Here is a 20,079-nt window from a genome sequence, read left to right as displayed (position 1 = left end):
CTCCGGAGCCCCTCCCGAGTCCCCGCGCCCTGCGCCGCGCGCTCTGCACCCTGCGGGAGGGCTGAGCCCGGACTCCAGGCGGGCAGGTGCCGAGCGAGCAGAGGGATCGCGGCCAAGGGTAGAAGCAAGTCCTGCGGGAAGAAAGGCGCCGCTGCTCCAGCTGCTGCCTCCGCCGCCACCACGGAGCCGGCGTCCAGAGCCGGGCCGGCAGGCAGGGCGCGCAGCGGCGAGGGCAGGAGGGGCGCGCTCATGGAGCACACGCACGCCCACCTCGCAGCCAACAGCTCGCTGTCCTGCGGCTTGGGCTTCGTGCCCGTGGTCTACTACAGCCTCTTGCTGTGCCTCGGTTTACCAGGTGAGGGGCATGGGGAGAGGGGGGGAAGCCAGGATCCCTCAGGGGCCAAGCAGCTCTGCCCAGAACCCCCAGAACCCCAGACCCCTGTGCGTTCCCTGGCCTCCCTCTGAAAAAGTTTAAGCCTTAAAGGCAGCTGCGGAGATTTCCAGCCTGGGGGAAAGGAAGTTGCTGTGGCCTGGTGGTGGTGCTGCTGCTGCTGGTGCGTGTGTGTGCTCAGGAGTGTGCACAGCAGCAGTGGGCATCGCATGAGTTGGCCGAGAGTGTCCGTGTGGATTCCAGCAGGCACTCGTGTGCCGCTCTGAAGGGTCTGAGTGGGGAGGCTTCACTCAGGGCTGTGCTGTGACTTGACTGCAGGTTCTAGACCCAGCGCTTGATGGGGGCTTCACTTCTCCCATCAAACCACACGTCCAGCTGGGGACACTGCTGCCCCTCTGCCCTCTGCGCCATCTCCCAGACCGGAGATAAAGCTGGAGACCCTGATGCTGGTCACTTGCACAGAGGGCCCTAGGATGTGCCCTTGCTGCCCACCCCCCCCCCCCCCCCGCCCCCGGCCAGTATAGTACCTCCGGATGGTTGAGAAGGCTCAGGGGGTGCCTCTGGGGCTGTGCGTGCTCAGGAAAAGGGTGCTGACACACACGGCTGGCTGTCAACCTCAGGGGGGTCACAGTCTCCTTGAGGACAGTCTGGTCCCCTGGATTTGCCTCCAGGTCTACCCTGGTCCTTGCTGGGCAGCTCACAGGTGCTGCGGATATCTGACTGGTCCCACATCTTAATGTCCTCTCTGAAGTGTAGCTAAGACTTGTGCTGAATTCCTGAAGAGAGCTAAGATGCTGGAGAGGAGGGGGTGCCCGGGGCCCTGTGTGAGAGCAACAGAGAGAGAGAGAGAGAGAGGTTCCCTGAGGCTCCAGCTTTGGATGGCTCTTTCTTCCACACGGTCTACTGCAGAAAGATTCCTGAAGATCACTTGCAGACAGAAGGAGAGAGTGACAGAAAGGAGCAAAAAGGGACGGAAAAGAAATCCAACCCGCAGGCTAGAACCTTAGCAACCTCTCCAGCGAGAGAACCTGAGCATCCTAGGGTCCTGGGAACTTGGGAACTGGGATTCCAAGAGCCGTTTTGAGATCTCCTTCCCAAAACATCCCGCTTGGCAACCCTTGAAGAGATTGTGTCAGTCGACCCCCTCCCGAATCGCCGGGCTCGGGAAAGCGCCAAGTTTATACTAAACGCGGAAGCCTGTCTCCCCACGGCCGGGGACTTGGCTTCTATTCCCAACTAACCGCTCAGGCGCGGAGGGTGAGCCCCGCCTCTGATGCACCCTGCCGGGTGGTAGCGTCCACCCTGCAATTACCTCGCGCTGGGATTGATTTTGGTCCCAGTGGCACCTTCCCCGGATCTGTCTTTGGGGAAATGACTTTTTCAGAAGGTTGGTTATGAGTGATGCTCGCTGATCCGGAGAAGCGATAGACCCTCCTGCCGGGTCAGCCCCTCTCATCAGGACAGATATGACCCCCAACACCTCACCCCTCCGTTTTTTCTACCCTCTGAGGTAGCCACTCTCATGCTCCTCAGCATTTCCTCTGAAAGGCTTTAAGGGACAGTGACATAGAGGCATGGGGTTGGCTGACCTCTAAGAGTCCAAAGCCAGGGACATGAGGTTGGAGAAAAGGAAGGACAGCTCAGCTGTCAAAGACCTCAAAGTGGAAGTCAAGCACCTTGGACCTTCACCGCCTAATTCCTCTGCCAACCAAGGCCTGTGACCCACAGCATTGGCACCTACTGTGTGCCACTCACTGTGCCAGGCGTGGGTCCAGCCCAGGGCCCAGAGACATTAAAAAATGAAGGGTTGGGATTAGAACTTATAGAACGTCCATACCCTCGACTTAATGTTGACCACCCAATGCAGCACATGCTAAGGACGTGCTAAAGGGCCCCAGAGAGTCCTGGGTCAGACTCTGAGCTCAAGGAGCTCACAGACAGCGGCATCTGATTCTAGAGGCTGCAGATGGATGGGAAGGACTGAGCATCCTGGAGAACACGTGCGGAGACCAGGCTTGTCCAAAACCACGGGCTGAAAGGAGTCTTGTCAGTAGCCCACAACGTTGGTTCAGAGGTAAAACCTTGAAGTCACTCTTTTAAAGCCCCCAAGTTGGGACTAGTACGTCCTAGCAAATAAGAGTGCGGGGTGAGCATTAACCCAGCCTCTGCCCGGGGGAGGCTGTGAGCCTCTCATGTCTCTGTGACTCAGTTTCCACATCCATTCGGAGACCGTTGAGAGAGCAGCACCTCTGGGCTGCTGCAGCTGAGGTGCTCATCACCATGCTGGCTGGTGACAAGGAGGAGGGCGCCCAGCCCCACAGGGAGCCAGCCAAGGGCTAGGAGGGGCACAGAGGAAAGCACTGGGCGTGGGGTGCTAGTCTTCCTGCAAGTTCATCACCTGGGCCCCACCTCCCCCCAACCGCCATCAATTAGCAAACCCTCATTATCCTCCCACTGACCGAGAGGCACAGCTACATGGGGCGCGAAGTGAGGAACTTGCTAACACGGCTGAAAACAGAGATTTTAATTGAATCACCATTCCTGGCAGTGAACACAGCCCCAGTGTTCCAGATTCTCGTAGTGGTGGCTGGAGATGTGGGTGGAAACCGGGGAATGGAGGGGGATCGGCAGAGCGAGGGGAGCCAGTAATCAAGGGAAAGCGGGGGATGTATTTAGCTACCTACAGTCTCTAAGGAAGAGCTTGAGGAAAGCCATGTAGTCCCCTCCCCTACTCCAAGGATGTGCCTGCTCAGTCTGGCTTCATGGGTCTGGTGTGGAATCCGGAGAATTCTAACGTGAAATATAAGGATGACTTTTCACCCTCTTAGTACCTCAGTTTGCCCCATCAGTAAAATGGGGCTGACAGGTGGTCATTACCCACACAAGCAATATTATTAAATAAGGTCACCTAGATAAAAATGGCTCAAGCCAGGCACGGTGGTGCGCGCCTATAAAGTGAACTAATGGGGAAGCCAAAGTAGTTGGATAACTTGAGCCCAGGAGTCCAGCCTGGGCAGCACAGCAAGATCCCATCCCTAGAGGGTGACACAAAAATGGCGGAGCCCAGTACCTGATCCAAGAGGGACCCCTTTTCCTCAGTGCCTCCTCCACACTCAGACCCTTCTCACCTTTGTTATGACACTTCATCTCCATCACACTCCTGTGACAGTCTCTGAACCCATTTTACAAATGAGCACATGGAGATTCAGAGCAGTGAAGTGTCTGTCCGTGGTCACACAGTTGAGCCAGAGCCTGTCCTATTTCTGCACCACGTGGCCGGCATCACCAGCAGAGGTTCTTTTCCCAGTCTTGGCGCCTCCTGCTCACGGGCTCAGAGGACAAGCTGGGTGCCGCAGCCTTTCCTAAAAACTCCATCCCGTTCTCTCTCCTCTTCCTCCTTTTTAAGTAGCAAGGTATTTCCCACTTCTCGAGAGACAGACAGTAAGTGCGCTGAGCTCGGCTACCTGGGCCAGCAGGGACGAGACAGTCCAACAGGAAAGGCAGTGCAGGCGGAGGAAGGTGAACTTGAACTTGGACACCTGGAGAAGACACGGGGTGGGAGGCTGGGTGAGCCCACCTGATCGGGAAGGAGCGGCATGGAATTAAACTGAGATTTGAGAGATATTTTTTAAATTTTACTTTCTGAAAGATGCCAGAGATGTGGAGAAAGACAAGAGATGATAGCTGAAACCCAAGGGCCACCCTGCAGAGGGGGCTGCCAGTCCTAGGCGATACCATCTGCCTCCCAGGGCTGCTGGGAGATGACAGGAGTTGATGCGGCTCACAGGCTGGCAGGTAGTCAGCAAGCCCCACACGAGGCAGTTACCGTGGTTATTAACTGGAGGTGGCAGACCAGCAGCCTGTCCCCTGGACAGAGCCCTGCAGCTGTGTTTTCTTCAGCCCATACACATCTTTAATTAGAGAAAATATAGTAAACAGGTTACGCCTGAGAACTCAGGAACTGGACCTCTAGGGGAGTTGAGTCCTGGCTTTCCTGCTTACGAGCCGTGTGATTGAAGGCAGGGGACTTTCACTGGCCTGTGCCTTGGTTTCCCCATCTGTAAAGTGGGACTGATGATAATAATGGTTCATAGTTGGTAAGGTTTCTGTGAAGATTCAATGAGCTAAGTACTGAACACAGTACCTGGCACATAGTAAGCACTCTGTACGCCATATTTTCATCTTTTAAAAATTAGGAAAATGTTCCAACTTGTTTGATATTGCCAGCTTTACCCTACATATCAAAGCCAGACAAATACATTGCAAGAAACCTGCAACCCAATAATCCTCATGAAATATGCACAATAATCCTCAAGAAATCACAAATCGAATCCAGCAAGATGTAAGAAAGACAATACGTCAAAACCAACTTGAGTTTATCTAAGCTGGTTCAACATTTGAAAATCACTCAGTGTAGTTCACCAGGTTAACAAACTAAAAAAGAAAATCCAAATGATTCATCTCAGTAGAAACAGAAAAAAGCATTTGGCAAAATTCAATATTCATTCATAAGAAATCATCAGACTAGGAACATAAAGAGAATTTCTTTAACCTAACAAAGAGCATCTGTAAAGAACCTAAATCTTGCAGCATATTTAATGAAAGCCTGCATGTTTCTCCCTAAGATCTGGAATGAGGCAAGAATGGCTGTTCTCACACTCGTATTCAGCTCTGCACTAGAAGTCCTAGCCAGAGTAATAGGGCAAGAAAAATAAATAAAAGCCCTGGAGAAAGGAAGAAATAAAGTCATTTCTATTCACATGTGATAAAATGGTCTTGCCAGGAAACCTCTAAGGCTTTACCAAAAACTCCTAAAACTCATAAGTGACTTCAGCACATTTGCAGGACACTTGATTAACATGCTAAACCTACTATATTTCTATATGCTAGCAATGAATCATTTGAAATTACAAATTAGGAATTTTAAGTAAAAAATCTTTAAGCTCCCATGTAAAACCAAAAAAATTACATTAGCTTTCATTCCCAGAAGCTAGCAATTTTCTGGAGCTGAGGAACAGCTGCTTCCCCTACCCCATTAAACAGGTAATAATATTTATATGGTTGAAAACCCTAAAAATAAGAAATGGCACACATTGAAAAGTCTCCCTTCATCACTGTCCCCCGTTTGCCAATTCTCAAATCTACCACCACAAAGGTAACCATTCTGCTTAGTATTTTAGCTTCCTATGGAATCTTCCAGGGTACCTTACTGCATATATAGGATTAGAATTATAGAATTGAGGATTTCCATTCTCCCTTTTTTTTTAACTCTCCCCAAAATGAACACATAATACACATTGACCTACATTTGCTATTTTTTATTTAATCATTCATAATAGTTTATGTGAAGCTTTGTCATTCTTTGATGCAGATGCATAGCATTTCATTGCATATTTATATCAAAATTTGTTTATTGGCTGCCCCTTTCCAAAGCACACACTGGCTCCAGTTCTAAACAGTCCTTATGTGATTCTCCATGTTCATCCCCATGACTTCTCTGGCCTGTCCTTAGACGCATTTGACCATAAGACCCCTGTCAGACCAAGAATACTTCCTCAGAAGTTCTTGCCTAAGTCATTCTTGATGGTTCCATCGAAGCCACAGGGAAGCCACGCTCTGCCTGGGCTATAGTTGGAGACACAGCCCTTAGATGGTATTCAAGCATAAACCAAGGATGGAGCAATACAGGGGACTGTCTGGGGTGGCCTTGGGTTTTGCAGTTTTTGCCTTTGCATAGTTTCTGTAATGATCATGTCAGGTCTGGTTCATGAGATCGAACATAAAATACATTGCATGGGAATTCGGCATGGATTTGAGCCATTTCCTTACCCTGGTTTGCCATATGATCTCAAGTACAGCCCTTCACTTTTCTCATCTGCAACAAATTCAGCAGTTAAGAAAACTAACTGCCTGGTTGTGAATTCTGGCTCCCCTAGCTGCCAGTCTGTTACCTTGGGCAGATTTCTCATCCTCTCTGAGCCTCAGCCTCCTCAGCTGTGAGAGGGAATAACAATACCTAGCTCATGGGGTTATTTTGAGGACTAAATGAAATTGTGAAAGTGCTCACGCCGTTCTTGACATGTTTGCTCTCACAGAAGAAGAGTTCAGTCGTGTTATTAACCTCTGTGCCCTGCGCTGTTGCTGTGGCGATTAGAAAGAATAAATGCAAGGGCTCCTCACACATTGTTGAAGCTCAATTCTCCATTGTTTTATTGTCCAACATGTCCATGTGTTCAAGTTATGTAAGAGCCTGGTAGCCACACATTACATGGTCCATGGATCTTTCCCATAAATTGCACAGTTCCATTCAAAGTGGAAATGAAATTCTGTGTCCTGGCAAACTGGAAGAGAATGAGCCACTGGATTAAGCCATCAATGCCATGGTAAGCCCAGGGAATGTTTCCTCCTGAAAAGTTGCCTGAGAGTCAGTGAAATTCTCAAAAATAATATCAGTACAGAACATGCAGCAGCCTTTTGCCAAAGCTGGCAAATAGGGACAAGTACCAAGCAAGGCCGTCAGTACAGCGGCCAGGGTCGTGAGCAGAAGGCGTCCTGCCATTGAATCCCATGTGCACCTGAAACACATAGGCAAGGGTTGAAATGAGTAGCCACTCAAGTAGGGGGTACCATGAGATGCGGGCGTGGGTGCAGTGTCCATGTCTTCAATCCCAGTACCTTCAAGGGGCAGTAACTAAGTGGTAATGGAAATGAACAAAGTAGCCCAGATTTAAGAAACATCTTACTTGTCCCAAGAATGGTGCTTCCCTGCTGTTTTTCTGAAAGCATGTGGCTCTCTTGATCTCTCATTTTCCCTGCAAGACAGACATCTGCAAAAAAGGAAAAAGAACTCAGAAACACACTTACATTTTCCCTTTAATAATTGCTGACACTTACGTAGTGCTTTCTGCGTGCGAGGGAGTCTTCAAAGCACTTCCCGTGCGGGAACTCATGTAATTCTCTCGATCATTCTTTGAAGTATATATCACGCCCATTTTTCAGATGGAAACTTTGAGATGCTAAGCCCAGGTCACACACTAGGAAATGACTGAGCAAAATTCAGTGCTGCTGCCCAGCTTTACTGGGCACACGCAAGATGACAGCTGACTCCAGACGCTCCGGCCTGGTGGGGAGGTGAGGTTGGCAGCAGGGAGGGCAGAGCCTGGACAGTAGAAGGCCCCTGCCACTCAGCTCTCTAACTGGTAGTTCAGTGTCGCCAAGTTGTTCTAAAAATCTAGAAATCCAGATTTTTACATCAAAGGCCCAATCTTTCAGTCTTGGCAACTAATTCAGAAATGTGAGCCAGCACTTTGTGAGCCAAACCAAACATCTCTGCAGGCTTGGTGTGGCCCACCAGGTTGCCAATTCACAAGCCCCAGGATCGGGAAGGCTGCAGGAGTGACAAGGTGCAGCCTGGACTCACAGGAGATGGAGGATGAAAACAAATCCAGAGCTGGGAGCGAAGAAGAGTAGACACAGAGACCCAGAGAAACGTATGGCCTAACAGGAAAAGCATACCAACTCTGAAAAGCAGGGATCTGGCATAAATCGGAAGAAAACATCTCCAAGAAATACCACAAATTGCATGTTGACAAGGCCTTGGAACATAAACCCACCATCTTTTGGAACAACCGGCCTTAGAACCTGCCAGCATGGTTGGTGAGGATGTGGGCTCAGTAGTCCCCAAACCAGATTCCAACGCCAGCCTCATATCTTTGTCAGAGTGGCTCTGGCAACTTGCGTTATCCTTTCTGAGCCTCAGTGTTCCTGTCTGCAGAGTGGGCACAACAACACCCTTCTCCTAGGGTCTGTGGTACGGATGGGAGGAGATCATTCCGAGCTGGCCCACAACACAGAGCGGGACGCTCCACAGCTGTTGGGTTGTTTTTTAATCTGTTTTGCTTTGCTTTTTGATGAGTCCAAACCGCCCCATTTCACAAAAGCAGGAATTCGAGCGCTTTTCCAGAGTTCCCGAGCTGGGAATGGCCAAGTCTTCACCAGGACTTGGTTCTCCCAACTCTTACCTAGTTTGCTTCCCACATAGTCTCCCTGCCCAGGCCTCTTAGGAGGCTGCAGAGTGATGAAGTGAAAGCTGGGGAATCTTAGAGCACAGAGCGGTCACCCAGATTTGGGGGCTCATTGTGTTGGTATCTGGGATGATATTAGGTGGCACCAGTCTGCTGCGTTAATCCCTTTGCGGTTTGCTTAATCCTGCTGATTCCATCAAAGGGGAGCCTCAGCCCCTGCTACTGTGTCTTTCACACCTTTTTAATATGTGCTAAATCTCCTATTTTAACAGACACAGGGCAGGCTCTGGGCTCAGCACCGAGGCTGGCAGCAGTATCTAGCTTGAATTTAATATTATTCCTGCACTGTCACTGTACTTATTTTGAAGGCTACTTTCTATTTACAATAGGAAGACTGGTTTATCATCAGCGGTTTCGTTGGTCTGAGCTGTCCAGTGCGGTCACCACCAGCTAGGTGAGGTTCTTAGGTATTTGACATTTCACTAGTGCAACGGAAGGACCGAATTTTTAATTTGACTTCATTTCAGATTAAAATCTGATCCTTAATTTAGGTATTGGAAAATAAATGTCTAACTGAATCCTGGGTATATGATCTACTCTTTCAACTATATATTTTATGGCATCTAAATAGAGAAGGAAAACTTAGCCCCCATAGAGAATGTGCTGGAATCACGAACTACACACTGGCTTTTGAAGATTGAGCACAGCAAAAAAAAAAAAAAAAGAAAGAAAGAAAGAAAGAAAGAAAGAAAGAAAGAAAGAAAGAAAGAAAGAAAGAAAGGAAAGCTAACTATCTCCATAGTTGCTATTGATTATATTTTGCATGTATGTAGTTAAATAGAAAATGGTGTTAGATTAATTTGTTTCTCTTTCATTTTTGAATGTAACTACTAAAATTTTCTAACTGCATCTGTAGCTCATATTACATTTGTGTTGGACAACACTATCATACGAAGTATAAATTTAAGATAAAGGACAAATCACTTTCAAACAAAATGTGAAAGTAAATAAAAGTACAGGTGAAACTGACTTTTGAATACAGTAAAAGTCATAAAATTGGGTAAGTACCTTAGTCAGTTTGGGCTGCTACAACAAAATACCATAGGCTGGGTAGCTTATGAACCAAAGAAATTTATTTCTTACAGTTCTGGAGGACTGGAAGTCAAAGATCCAGGTGCCAGCATGCTTGGGCTCCAGTGAGGGCCGCCTTCTGTGTGGCAGATGCCAGCTTCTCTTTGTACCCTCACATGACAGAAAGAGGCAAGAGAGAGCTCTCTGGGACCCTTTTCATAAGGATGCTAACTGCATTTGTAATAGTGCCACCCCCATAACCCAATCACCTCCCACAGACCCCACCTCCAGATGCCCTCACTTTGGGGGTTAGGATGCCCACATATGGATCGAGGAGGACATGACAACTCAGTCCTTTGCAGTGGACCAGTCACCAAAGTCTGGAGAACACTCATCAAATACAACAATGTCCTCAGTGAAAAACGTGAGGCCAAAAAGTCAAGGAAGTTCCCCGAGGATACCTAGCTGCTTAGGAGCAGAGCGGCACCTGAGCCAGGTCTTCCAGATTCCAAATCCAGTGTGCTCTGGTCACTGTGCGGCAGGAGTGACCCCCTCACCACCAGCTCCGTGGACCTGTGAAGAAGGTGGGGACGGGCGTGAGAAGGAGGTGACTGCCTCGGGCCCCCGTGGGAGTTCACGGGAAGGAACTTCTCTGTGTGGACGAGTTGGGATCTTTGCTCTTCTGTGACCTGGAAGCAGAATGGCCTGGCTTCTCTTGAAGGAAGGTCACGGCCAGCTGAACTATATGGAGGTGAAGCAAAGGACTTTTCAGCCTCAGTGTGTGATTTCATTTGCCCCACAACAAGGAGGGGTGACAAAAGACGCCAGGACACGTCACACGTCACAGGCTGCATTCCAACATCCAGCCACCCAGAAGCCACCCTCAGTCCAACACCTCTGGGAACCAGGCACTGTGCTAGTCACCGACAATCCAGAAAGTCCTGTTCCTGCTGCATGGGATGTCCACACCCCTCCTGCCCCCCGGTATCAGAAACCTGAATAAATGTCGAAGTTCAACCGTGAAAAGTTCGTTGAAGAGGAGACAGACACACGGAGCTTGAGATGCTAAGACCGAGAAACCTGAGGTCTTAGAGGCGAAGGAAAGTTCCCTGCAGGAAGGAGCGATTGAAATCTGAAGGACAAGAAAGGGCAAAGGGCAGAGGGAGCAGGCTGTGCCCCCGCCGTGGCAGGAGGGGCGGGTGCACACCCTTGGGGACAGGAGGGGGATCAGAATGTCTGCAGTGAGAAAGGGGGTGGGCAGCCTAGGAGGCTCACACAGAGCGAAGCAGGAGAAGCCAGGCGAACGGCTCCGGGTCGGGACAGCACCTCTGTGTGTGAACTGACGTCCTCCCAGGAACTTCTTTTCTTCTGCCCCTTGTTTGCCAGAAACGTTGGCAGCCGTCGGAGCCAGGGGAATTGCTTCCCTGCCACAGACGTTTCTTATCACTTCAGCTGAGTGCAAAGCAAGCTATCCATCACATCGCTTCCAGCGAGGGACGTCGCCAGACACACACACACACTCCCACACAGCTGCCCACGCCAACACACAAACACAGACACACACAGGCATACAACACACAGACGCACAGCAGACACACAAACCTAGACACACAGAGAGACACAGATAGGCTTACAACACACAGACGCACAGCAGACACACAAACGCAGACACACACAGGCATACAACACACAGATGCACACTCTGCACACTCTCACACACACGCACACATGCACCACACAGCACAGCCAAAGATGCAGAATGACCAGGGGCTCTGCTCTGGCCGGGGCCTCTGCTCCCCGCGTTCCCAGCCTCCCCAGCCTCCTCAGCCCAGTTTCCCTCCACCCCGTCACCAACCAGAAGCGTCTTCTACCTCTGGAAAGAAAAGCCGCAGCTTCCCTCTCAGGTGGGGCACTGGAGCGAGCTCCGGAGGGGACAGGCCACAGCAGGGCAGGGCTACGCGTTCCTTAGAGGAACCTGCACACAGTCCCACCTGGCCTCTGCCCTCCACACCCAGGACCTTCCAGATCTGCACTCCCCTCCAGCAGCGGGCACTGGGGCAGTGGCACTGACTTAGGAATCGAGTTCAAGTCCCAGGGCTGCAACTTGGCTGGCAGGGAGTCTTGGGCAGGTAAGGTCCCCTGCTCTGAGCCTCAGTTTGCTCATCGGGGAGCCAAGGTGTTCACATCAACTTTGTCATAAGGGGATGGAGCCCTTTCCTGTGCCAGGCATGCTTCTAGGCACCAGGAGGAAAGCCAAGAAGACCAAGAGATCCCTGCGCTGCTGTCCATTCTACTCAGGAGCCAGATGGCAAGCAAGCAGACGGATGCATACACAAAACCACCTTAGGGACTGGGAAGTGTTTTGGAGATGGTATCACCAGGAAAGGTGACAGGGAGCTACATCAGACATGGTGGGAAAGTGCTCTCTAAAGAGGTGATGTTTGAGCAGACTCTGAATAACAAGAAAGAGCCAGCCAGGGGCATGTGGGAGGAAGGGTGTGCCAGGCAGAGGGAACAGTGAGGGTAAGAGCCCAGAGATGGGGAGGAGCTGGCCCAAGGATGGGTGTAGCTGCAGTGCACTGAGCAAGAGAGGGGAACCAGAGATTGGGGGAAAGGTAGGCATCAGCCCCGTTAAGTGGGCCATTTGGTCCATTGCAAGGACTTTGGATTTTACTCTGAGTTGCTGGAAGACATAGGCACCTTTAAGCAGGCGACATGAGTTAATGTGTCTCTCAAAGGTCTCTGGCTGCTATGAGTCAGTGGACCATGGTGAGAGGGGAGCCGCACAAAGAGGGAGGAGTCTGTGGCAGGACGAAGGGCCTTGTGAATGCTGGGAGGAGCAAGGGAAGCACTGGCAGGGTGCCCAGCACAGCACCTGGCACCCAGCAGGAGTGAGGGTCAAGGGTCATGTTCAGGGTCAGGGTCATGTTCACGGCTAGCCTCTCACCTCCTACTCCTGCTCCGTCCAACAACCTCCAGAGAGTAGAGAAGCCAGCGAGCTCCTGACGTCCTCAGACGCCAGGATGTCCGTGCCTGGTTGCAGGGGCTGTGCAAAGTCCCCGTGGCACGGCCGAGAGCCGGCCTCTCGGCCCGGGCTGTGGGCAAACCCGGGCCTGGCCCAGCGTGGGCGGTCAGGATCCCAAACCCAGAGGAGACACCAGGCTCTGCGGGGCCGCCACCCGGCAGACGAGGCAGCCTGGAAAGGTCACCTTCAGCGCTGTCGTTTGACAAATGAACGGGGCTGAGGTCTGGCCAGCGTGGCGGAGGGACACGGTCACCGGGACTGCATTCAGCTCTAACGACACTGAGTCCAGCAGGAAGAGTGACACTCCCCAGCCCGGGCGAAGACTCCAAGGACATCGTGAACAGAGTTAGCTCGTGGGGAAGGGAAGGAGAGGCTGGTGACTCCGTGGAGTCAGCCTTCACTCCTCCAGCCCTAGACACGTCCCTGAGTTGGTGACGCGCAGTCGGCTAACGCTCTTCTCACGCACCCTCGTTTCCCTCCTGGAGAGGTCTGAACAGGCGACCCCGCCAGCCTCTCAGAACGTGGGCCAAGTCTTTGTCGCGCTGCCTGCAAAGGCAGCACCTGCCCTTCACGGACGCTGAGGCCAGCTCAGAAAAGTCCACGTTTCACGTGACTCAGAAGAAATGTTAACGTCTGGGAAACCAGCCCTTCCCCCACTGTCACCAGGAGCCCAGAGCCAGGTCACCGTGGCCTCCTGCAGACTGCGGCTATCCAGCTCACCACAGTCCCCACCTCTCCTCAGTGCCTCCCCCAGGCGAAGATCTTTCTTACCGCGGCCTGTTTTTATTCTCACTGTTACCCCCACAGGAAACTGACGTTGAAGTTCACCTCCAAGTTCCTCTACATATACGACACACACACTCACACACATTTACACCCTCATGGTTTATTTACATTTACACCCAAAGAATCCTAAACGCCTTTCCGTGGGAGAAGTCGTCCAAGCCCTGGATTCGAATCTCAGGGCTAGACCTCCTAGTTGGGAACAGCCAAGGTCTCCAAACCTCTGGCACGTCAGTAAAATGAGGACGAGTACCCAGCTTCCCCTCTCCTGCCCATCTTCTCTCCCCCTGGTCCCTTCCCTCTACTCTACTGATCTTCCCTCCATTTCGTGAGATCCACCCCCTCCATCTTTCTTTTCCTTGTTCCTCTCTAGCTTCCACACATCTGACCTTTGACCTTCTGAGTTTGGCCTTCTTCAATTAACAAGATGGACTCCATTTCCTTCTGTTTTCCTGCAAATGACATTATTTAGTTCTTCTTCCTGACTGAATAAGTTTCCACTATGTATAGGTACTACATTTTCTTTGTCCATTCATCTGTTGATGGACACCCAGGCTGGTTCCACCATCTGAATACAGTGAATCGAGCTGCTATGAACATGGTGTGCATGGGTAGCTGTGGCAAGATGACTTTAATTCTTTAGGACAAATACAGAGGAGGGGTGTGGCTGGGTCATATGGTGGTGCCAGGCCTAGTCTTTTGAGGAACCTGCACACTGACTTCTACAGTGGTTGTTCTAATTTACACACCCCCTGACAGTGCAAAAGTGTTGCTTTTTTAGGCTGCATTATTAGGAACCAACACAAGGTGGTACCAGGGAGGATGGGGGAACAAAAGAGAAACACAAAGATGTGCACGAAATGGCCCCTGCCCTTAAAAACTGACACTCTAGTGAAGCAGAAAGACATTGGTAATGACAATAAAATGTGACATATTCTATAATAGAAGTGAGGGCGGTAAGAGGGTGAGGTATTTAAAGTCCTGTAGGGACCCCAACGAAGAAGGGCTCATCTCTGCCAAGGAACACCAAAAAGAGGCTGAATTAGACTATGAGCCCTTGGCAGTAGACATGGAGTCTACATTATCTCTTGGATTCCAGTGTCCTCTGGGGGCCTTGGTACATGCCAAGGGTTTGATATGTATTTAATAGATGGCTGGACAGTGGGTGGGTGGGTGGATGGATTTGTGGATTGGTGGATGGATGGATGGATGGATGGATGGATGGATGGATGGATGGATGGATGAATGGATTGGTGGGTGGATTGGTGGGTGGATGGATGGATGGATGGATGGATGAATTGGTGGATGGGTGGGTGGATGGATGGATGGGTGGGTGAATTGGTGAATGGGTGGGTGGGTGGGTGGATGAATGGATGGATGGATTGGTGGATGGATGGATGGATGGATGGATGGATGGATGGATGGATGGATGAATGGATTGGTGGGTGGATTGGTGGGTGGATGGATGGATGGATGGATGGATGGATGGATGGATGGATGGATGAATTGGTGGATGGGTGGGTGGATGGATGGATGGGTGAGTGAATTGGTGAATGGGTGGGTGGGTGGGTGGATGAATGGATGGATGGATTGGTGGGTGGATGGATGGATGGATGGATGGATGGATGAATGGATTGGTGGGTGGATTGGTGGGTGGATGGATGGATGGATGGATGGATGGATGAATTGGTGGATGGGTGGGTGGATGGATGGATGGGTGGGTGAATTGGTGAATGGGTGGGTGGGTGAGTGGATGAATGGATGGATGGATTGGTGGGTGGATGGATGGATGGATGGATGGATGGATGGATGGATGGATGGATGGATGGATTGGTGGGTGGATGGATTGCTGAATGGGTAGGTGGGTGGGTGGATGGATGGATGAGTGTATGGATTGGTGGATGGGTGGGTGGGTGGATGACTGCCATCTTAGTCTTATAAATGCAATCTCATACTGGCCTTGTGGAGATTGAGGACATGTCAATCATGACCATCAGCATCGTCACTAAGCAGTACAGCAAACCTACGTATCCCCTTTGCCATCAATCCTCACACTCGTGCCTGGGTGGTTGGTCATCCTGCCCTTCTGGCAGAGGAGGAAACTGAGGCTAGAAGGAGAGAGGCTTGCCCAAGGCGATTCCTCTGGCGAGCAGCAGAGCCAAGGTGGGCGAGTCTGCAGGGCACAGCTGGTGCTCTGTGCTCACTGCTGAGCCTGCGGCACATTGGTATTCAGGGCACGGGACAAGACAAATGCTGTGTCTGCCGACCTCTGCTTGGGTGCATCCTCCCAGCCTGGTCTTCGCAGGCATCTTAGGGAGCTATGTCTTCCTTCTTGATTGAGGACTCTCCCCATGTCCCCTCTGCCCTCTCCCCAAAGCAGATGGTTTAATTACTTGAAATTATTTTTAAGCAAGGACAGGTAGGTGAATTCCCTCTCTGCTCCATATCTAACCTAAAATATGGAAATTGAGTTGCCTCTTTTCTTTTTTTTTTTTTTTTCTTAAACTGGCATTTTGTGATGAAACAGTCCCCCTTTAAAAAAAAAAAAAAATCTGTCCTCTTCCAGGTCATTTCAAGGTTCCATTTATCAGCCATAAGGGAGCTCAATGTCAGTCAAGTGCTCATGATTTTAAACCCCTTTCATGTAGTGAGTGTTTATTGACCAACTACTATGTGCCAGACTTTATTCCTAATGCTTAAAAAGAAACATCAATAATAGCACTAATGTTGACACAGTGCTGCCCAATATGCTAAGTGAATTAAAACTTACAAACTGCTCATCCATTATGAGACAGAAGGCTCAGAGGAGTTAAGGAGCTCTCCCAATCTACAAGTAAAAGGCAGGGCTAAAAACCGAAGCTGTACTCTTGGTCTTCAAACCCAGGGCTCACGGTTCTGTGATACCCACAAAGCATCCAAAGGCAGCAACGATCTCCAAAGCAAAGCCACCTCTCAGAATCTTGCTAGGACCTCCCACCGTCTGCTCCTTTGTAAATTGTGACCAGCTACTGGTTCTGTAAAGACCAATAAACAGGTGTCCCTGCCTTCAAGGAGGACACAGTCTGGCTGGGAAGATGAAGAAGTGACTGCATCCCTCTGTGTGATAATCCATGGACCCCTGGAGAAAGATGAAGGGCAGGAACTCCAGTCCTGGGTTAGGGACCATGCTGGGGATAGGGTGGGGTTACCAGGACAGACCCCTCCTCCTTTCTGAGACACTCTGCCGTGCGTGTCCCGGTCACAAGTCCATTTCCTCGTCACCCACATGCACTAAGCATCTTCTCTGGACCGTCGCTGGGGGCTAGAGGGAGGATGGATGAACTTGGCCCCTGATCCCAAGTGGGTGGAACAGAGTGAAAGAGCTTTCTGAAACTGTGCCGTCTGGCTTAGTCAATATCTGGCCACCCTTTCCCTTTGATAAAGTCCATGGTAGGTTGGTCGGCTGATTACCTCGTAGTGGAACGATTCATTCTGGAGAAAAAAACTCAGGGTGATCTCATAGCCCCAAGTCAGTGGCCCAATACTTCATTCATGCCTGTCGATCACCACCTCCCCGCAAGTGGCCAAATCCATGGCTGAACCTTGGCTGGCAAGACTGTCGAAGCCTTGTTGGTGAAACTTCAGAGTCATTTGTCATAATTACAACTAACATCACTGAACGCCATACTGGGCACTGTTTTTAAGCCCTTGACACGAATTGACTTAATTAATCCTTCTAAATCCATGAAGCAGGGGCTCTTATTACCCCATGCTACAGATGAGGGAACTGAAGCGCTGAGGAGGTGAGGTGGTAGGTGGTTGAAGGCCATGTCATGGTTAGTACTGTGCTGCTCCCATCTGCAGTGTGAGATGGACTTTTAATGATCCATTTTTGGTTTTTTGGTTTATTTTGGGGGGGAGGGGTTGTCACCCAGGATTGAACCCAGCGGTGCTCAACCACTGAGCCACATCCCCAGCCTTTTTTATTTTGAGACAGGGTCTTCCTAGGTTGCTTACAGCCTTAAGTTACTGAGGCTGGCTTTGAACCTGCAGTCCTCCTGCCTCAGCCTCCCAGAGAGAGGGAAATTTTAACCAGGGTTCAGGCAGGACAGCTTTTGGGTTCCAAGGGCACCCCACTGGGGATGTCACTAGAGCTGCTGTGATCTGTTCCTCTGGGATGGAAATGTGGCTTGCAGCCTTCCCCCTCGGGAGGTCATTGGATCTGGAGATGGGGGTTTTCTTCACACACCAGGCAGCCTTCTCTCATAGATGAGAAGGCCATCTGTCTCCCCCATCGGGAAGATGGATGTTGGAGACTTTTTTTCCCCCACCAATAAGGGTCGGAAACTGACAGTAGAGATGTGGGCGACTTTGTGAGACGCTGAGCAGAGCAGCCTGCAGCCTTCCTTGGGTGTGCGCAGGTCGAAGGCTGTAAGTGAAATCTCCTTCCTCTTCCATTTCTAACCAGCCATACATTGGGCTGACGCATTGGGCTTCCCTCCTCTTGAGAGCTCGCCTGCTGCCTCTAACAACTTGGCAGCTAATTCTCTTGAGTTTTTAAGCACGCCATTATATTATCTGCAAAAATAATAATCATAACAGCAACGGCAGCTCCTGCAATACCTCTTATTTTAGTTTCCTAACTTATGACTCTGGCTCACCTGCAGGTCTGGATTCTTCATTTGTACCATTAGTGTTTGTTATTAGTTAAAAATGGGTCTGACCGACGGTCTTTTATTGGAACGGGGGAAATGGGTTGCATTTTTAAGCAAACATAGACTGGCTTTGAGAATCAAGCAGCCAAAGCTCAGCCAAGACTTCCTGCAGCAACTGGGATGTGACAGGTTGACATTGAGACCAAGATGCTTAACAATTCCCCACCAAGTGCCAGTGTGCCTGACACTGTGCTAGGGCTAAGAATGCGGCTCTAAACCAGCCGGACCCAGACCTGACCTCCAGTGTCCCGACAACCAAGGAAAGAGACGCAACAGAGTGCATCCAGGAGGTGTCTGGGTGAAGAATCAGCTGAATGTGGTCTAACCGGCAGCAGAAAAACACCACTCCGGATCTCAAAACGCGGTTGCAGGATTGATAATGAGCAGGAAAGCAGCAGAAGGTGTATTAGCTTCTGAAATCTATTATGATAATATTTATCTAGACCAAAAAAGGGAGATGAGCGCGAGGAACTGAAAATGGTTCACGTATGAATGCTTTTGAGAACGTGGATTCGAGAGAAATCGGCAGATCTTTTCATTCGCTGCTGACTCGTTTCCGACACCCATCGGGCCACCTCTGAGACGGGTCAGGATAATTCCATTTGCCGACGCTCTTCCCGGGTGCAGAGCCGCTGCACGGGCCTCGTCTGGTCCCCACAACCGCCCTGGGAGTCTGCAAGCAGCTTCACCGAGGTCCTGGCGCCCGATCCTTGAGTTCCCGCCCTTCATCTCTGCGGTCCCCGCGCCCGCCAGGCCCGCTCTTTTCCCCATTCTGCGACCGACCGATCGCAGTGAGCTCTCACACCTGCCTGATCGTGCACGCGGGGCCGCCCCCACCCCCGTCTAGAAAGAAGCCCATCCCTTCCCGGCTCCACCGAGAGCCCCCTGTCCATCCAGGAAACCCAAGGCGAGCAGGGAAGGGCATTTGTTTCCTGGGTTGGGGAACGTGGACACCTGGAGTAGGGAACTAGGGCATCCCCCCAGGCCAGTGGACATAACTTTGGTCCCGAAGCCAATTTAGGCACAGTGGAAGTGTGGGTCCCAAGGGCTTCTCCCTCTTTAAAAAAAAAAACATATATATATAGCAACTGCTACAGGCAGCTGGAGGGACCTGGGTTCGAATCCTGGGTCTGTAACTTAGAGCTATGTAACCTCGGGGAAGTCTCTACACCTCATCCCCTCCTCCATGGCCTGGGGGTGTGGCCCAGGGATTGCCTGGTATGCACAATCCCCAGCACCCACCCCCCAAAAAGAAATCCCTCCTGTACAGAAAGGGTCTACTAATACTCTCCTTTAAAGTGAGAGAAGGGCAGTGATCATATTAAGTATTCGAGGTTCCTCACCATCTCTAGCTTACAGGGAGACTGCTCAGGGGAAGCCATCCTTATGATTAAGACCACTTCCCTGATAGTAGGCAAAGGTGCAGAGCTATTCATCGTCAGCACCCGGCTTATCGCTGCTGCCCTTGCTATTGTGATTGAGCATTTCTTTTATTTCTGAAAGAGGGGAGGGGAAATTTGTTTTTCCTATGGACCCTTTTTCTGCCCTGTTTTGGAAATGGTATTTCTGCTCAGAGGAAAGGGAAATCAGTGTGTTTTATCATAGGCAGGGCGATAGCAAAGGAAGGGGGCATCAATCTGTCACACTGGTGGCTGGGTGAGCTGCTTCATCAAGGACAGACCAGAGTCATCCAGACAAAAAGAACAGGGAAGGGCTAGAGGAAGGGGAAGTGTGTAGGCCAGGGGGAGAGGCTGGAGGTTGGGGGGGCTCTGCGGATAGTGGTTCTTTTCATCTACATAGGGTGGGTGGCGGTGATGACAAGAATAGGAAGGAGACCTGAGCACAGGCCACAATTCTAGTGGTGCCCACCGCACACCCCAAACTCTTCTAAGCACTTGCTATTCATGAAGGTATGTAGTCCCCACCCTGATCCCATGAAGCAGGTTGTTTTCTGTTCCATGTTACAGGTGAGGAAAAAAAGGCACAGGAATTTCAGTAACTTGTCCAAGGCCACAGTCCTAATCCATTTTTTGTTGCTATAACAAAATAACTGAAGGTGGATGGTTGGTAAAGAAAAGAGGTTTATTGTGC

The 20,079-nt window shown here is 50.6% G+C and overlaps 1 protein-coding gene across 1 annotated transcript in view; it reads left to right on the top strand.

Moving 5' to 3' along the window:
- Window positions 1–249: 249 nt before the first annotated feature.
- The window catches only part of GPR139 (G protein-coupled receptor 139), a gene marked incomplete at both ends in the record, with an annotated part of 38,807 nt that continues 18,977 nt past the window's right edge, over window positions 250–20,079 (top strand). Inside the window, one exon of the mRNA XM_079120248.1 lies at window positions 250–355. Within this exon, the coding sequence (XP_078976374.1) occupies window positions 250–355 (106 nt within the window). The remainder of the gene's footprint in view (window positions 356–20,079) is intronic.

Source organism: Sciurus vulgaris (assembly GCF_902686455.1).
Source record: "Sciurus vulgaris genome assembly, chromosome: 18".
Classification (NCBI taxonomy): domain Eukaryota; kingdom Metazoa; phylum Chordata; class Mammalia; order Rodentia; family Sciuridae; genus Sciurus; species Sciurus vulgaris.
This window is presented reverse-complemented; position numbering and strand designations above follow the sequence as displayed.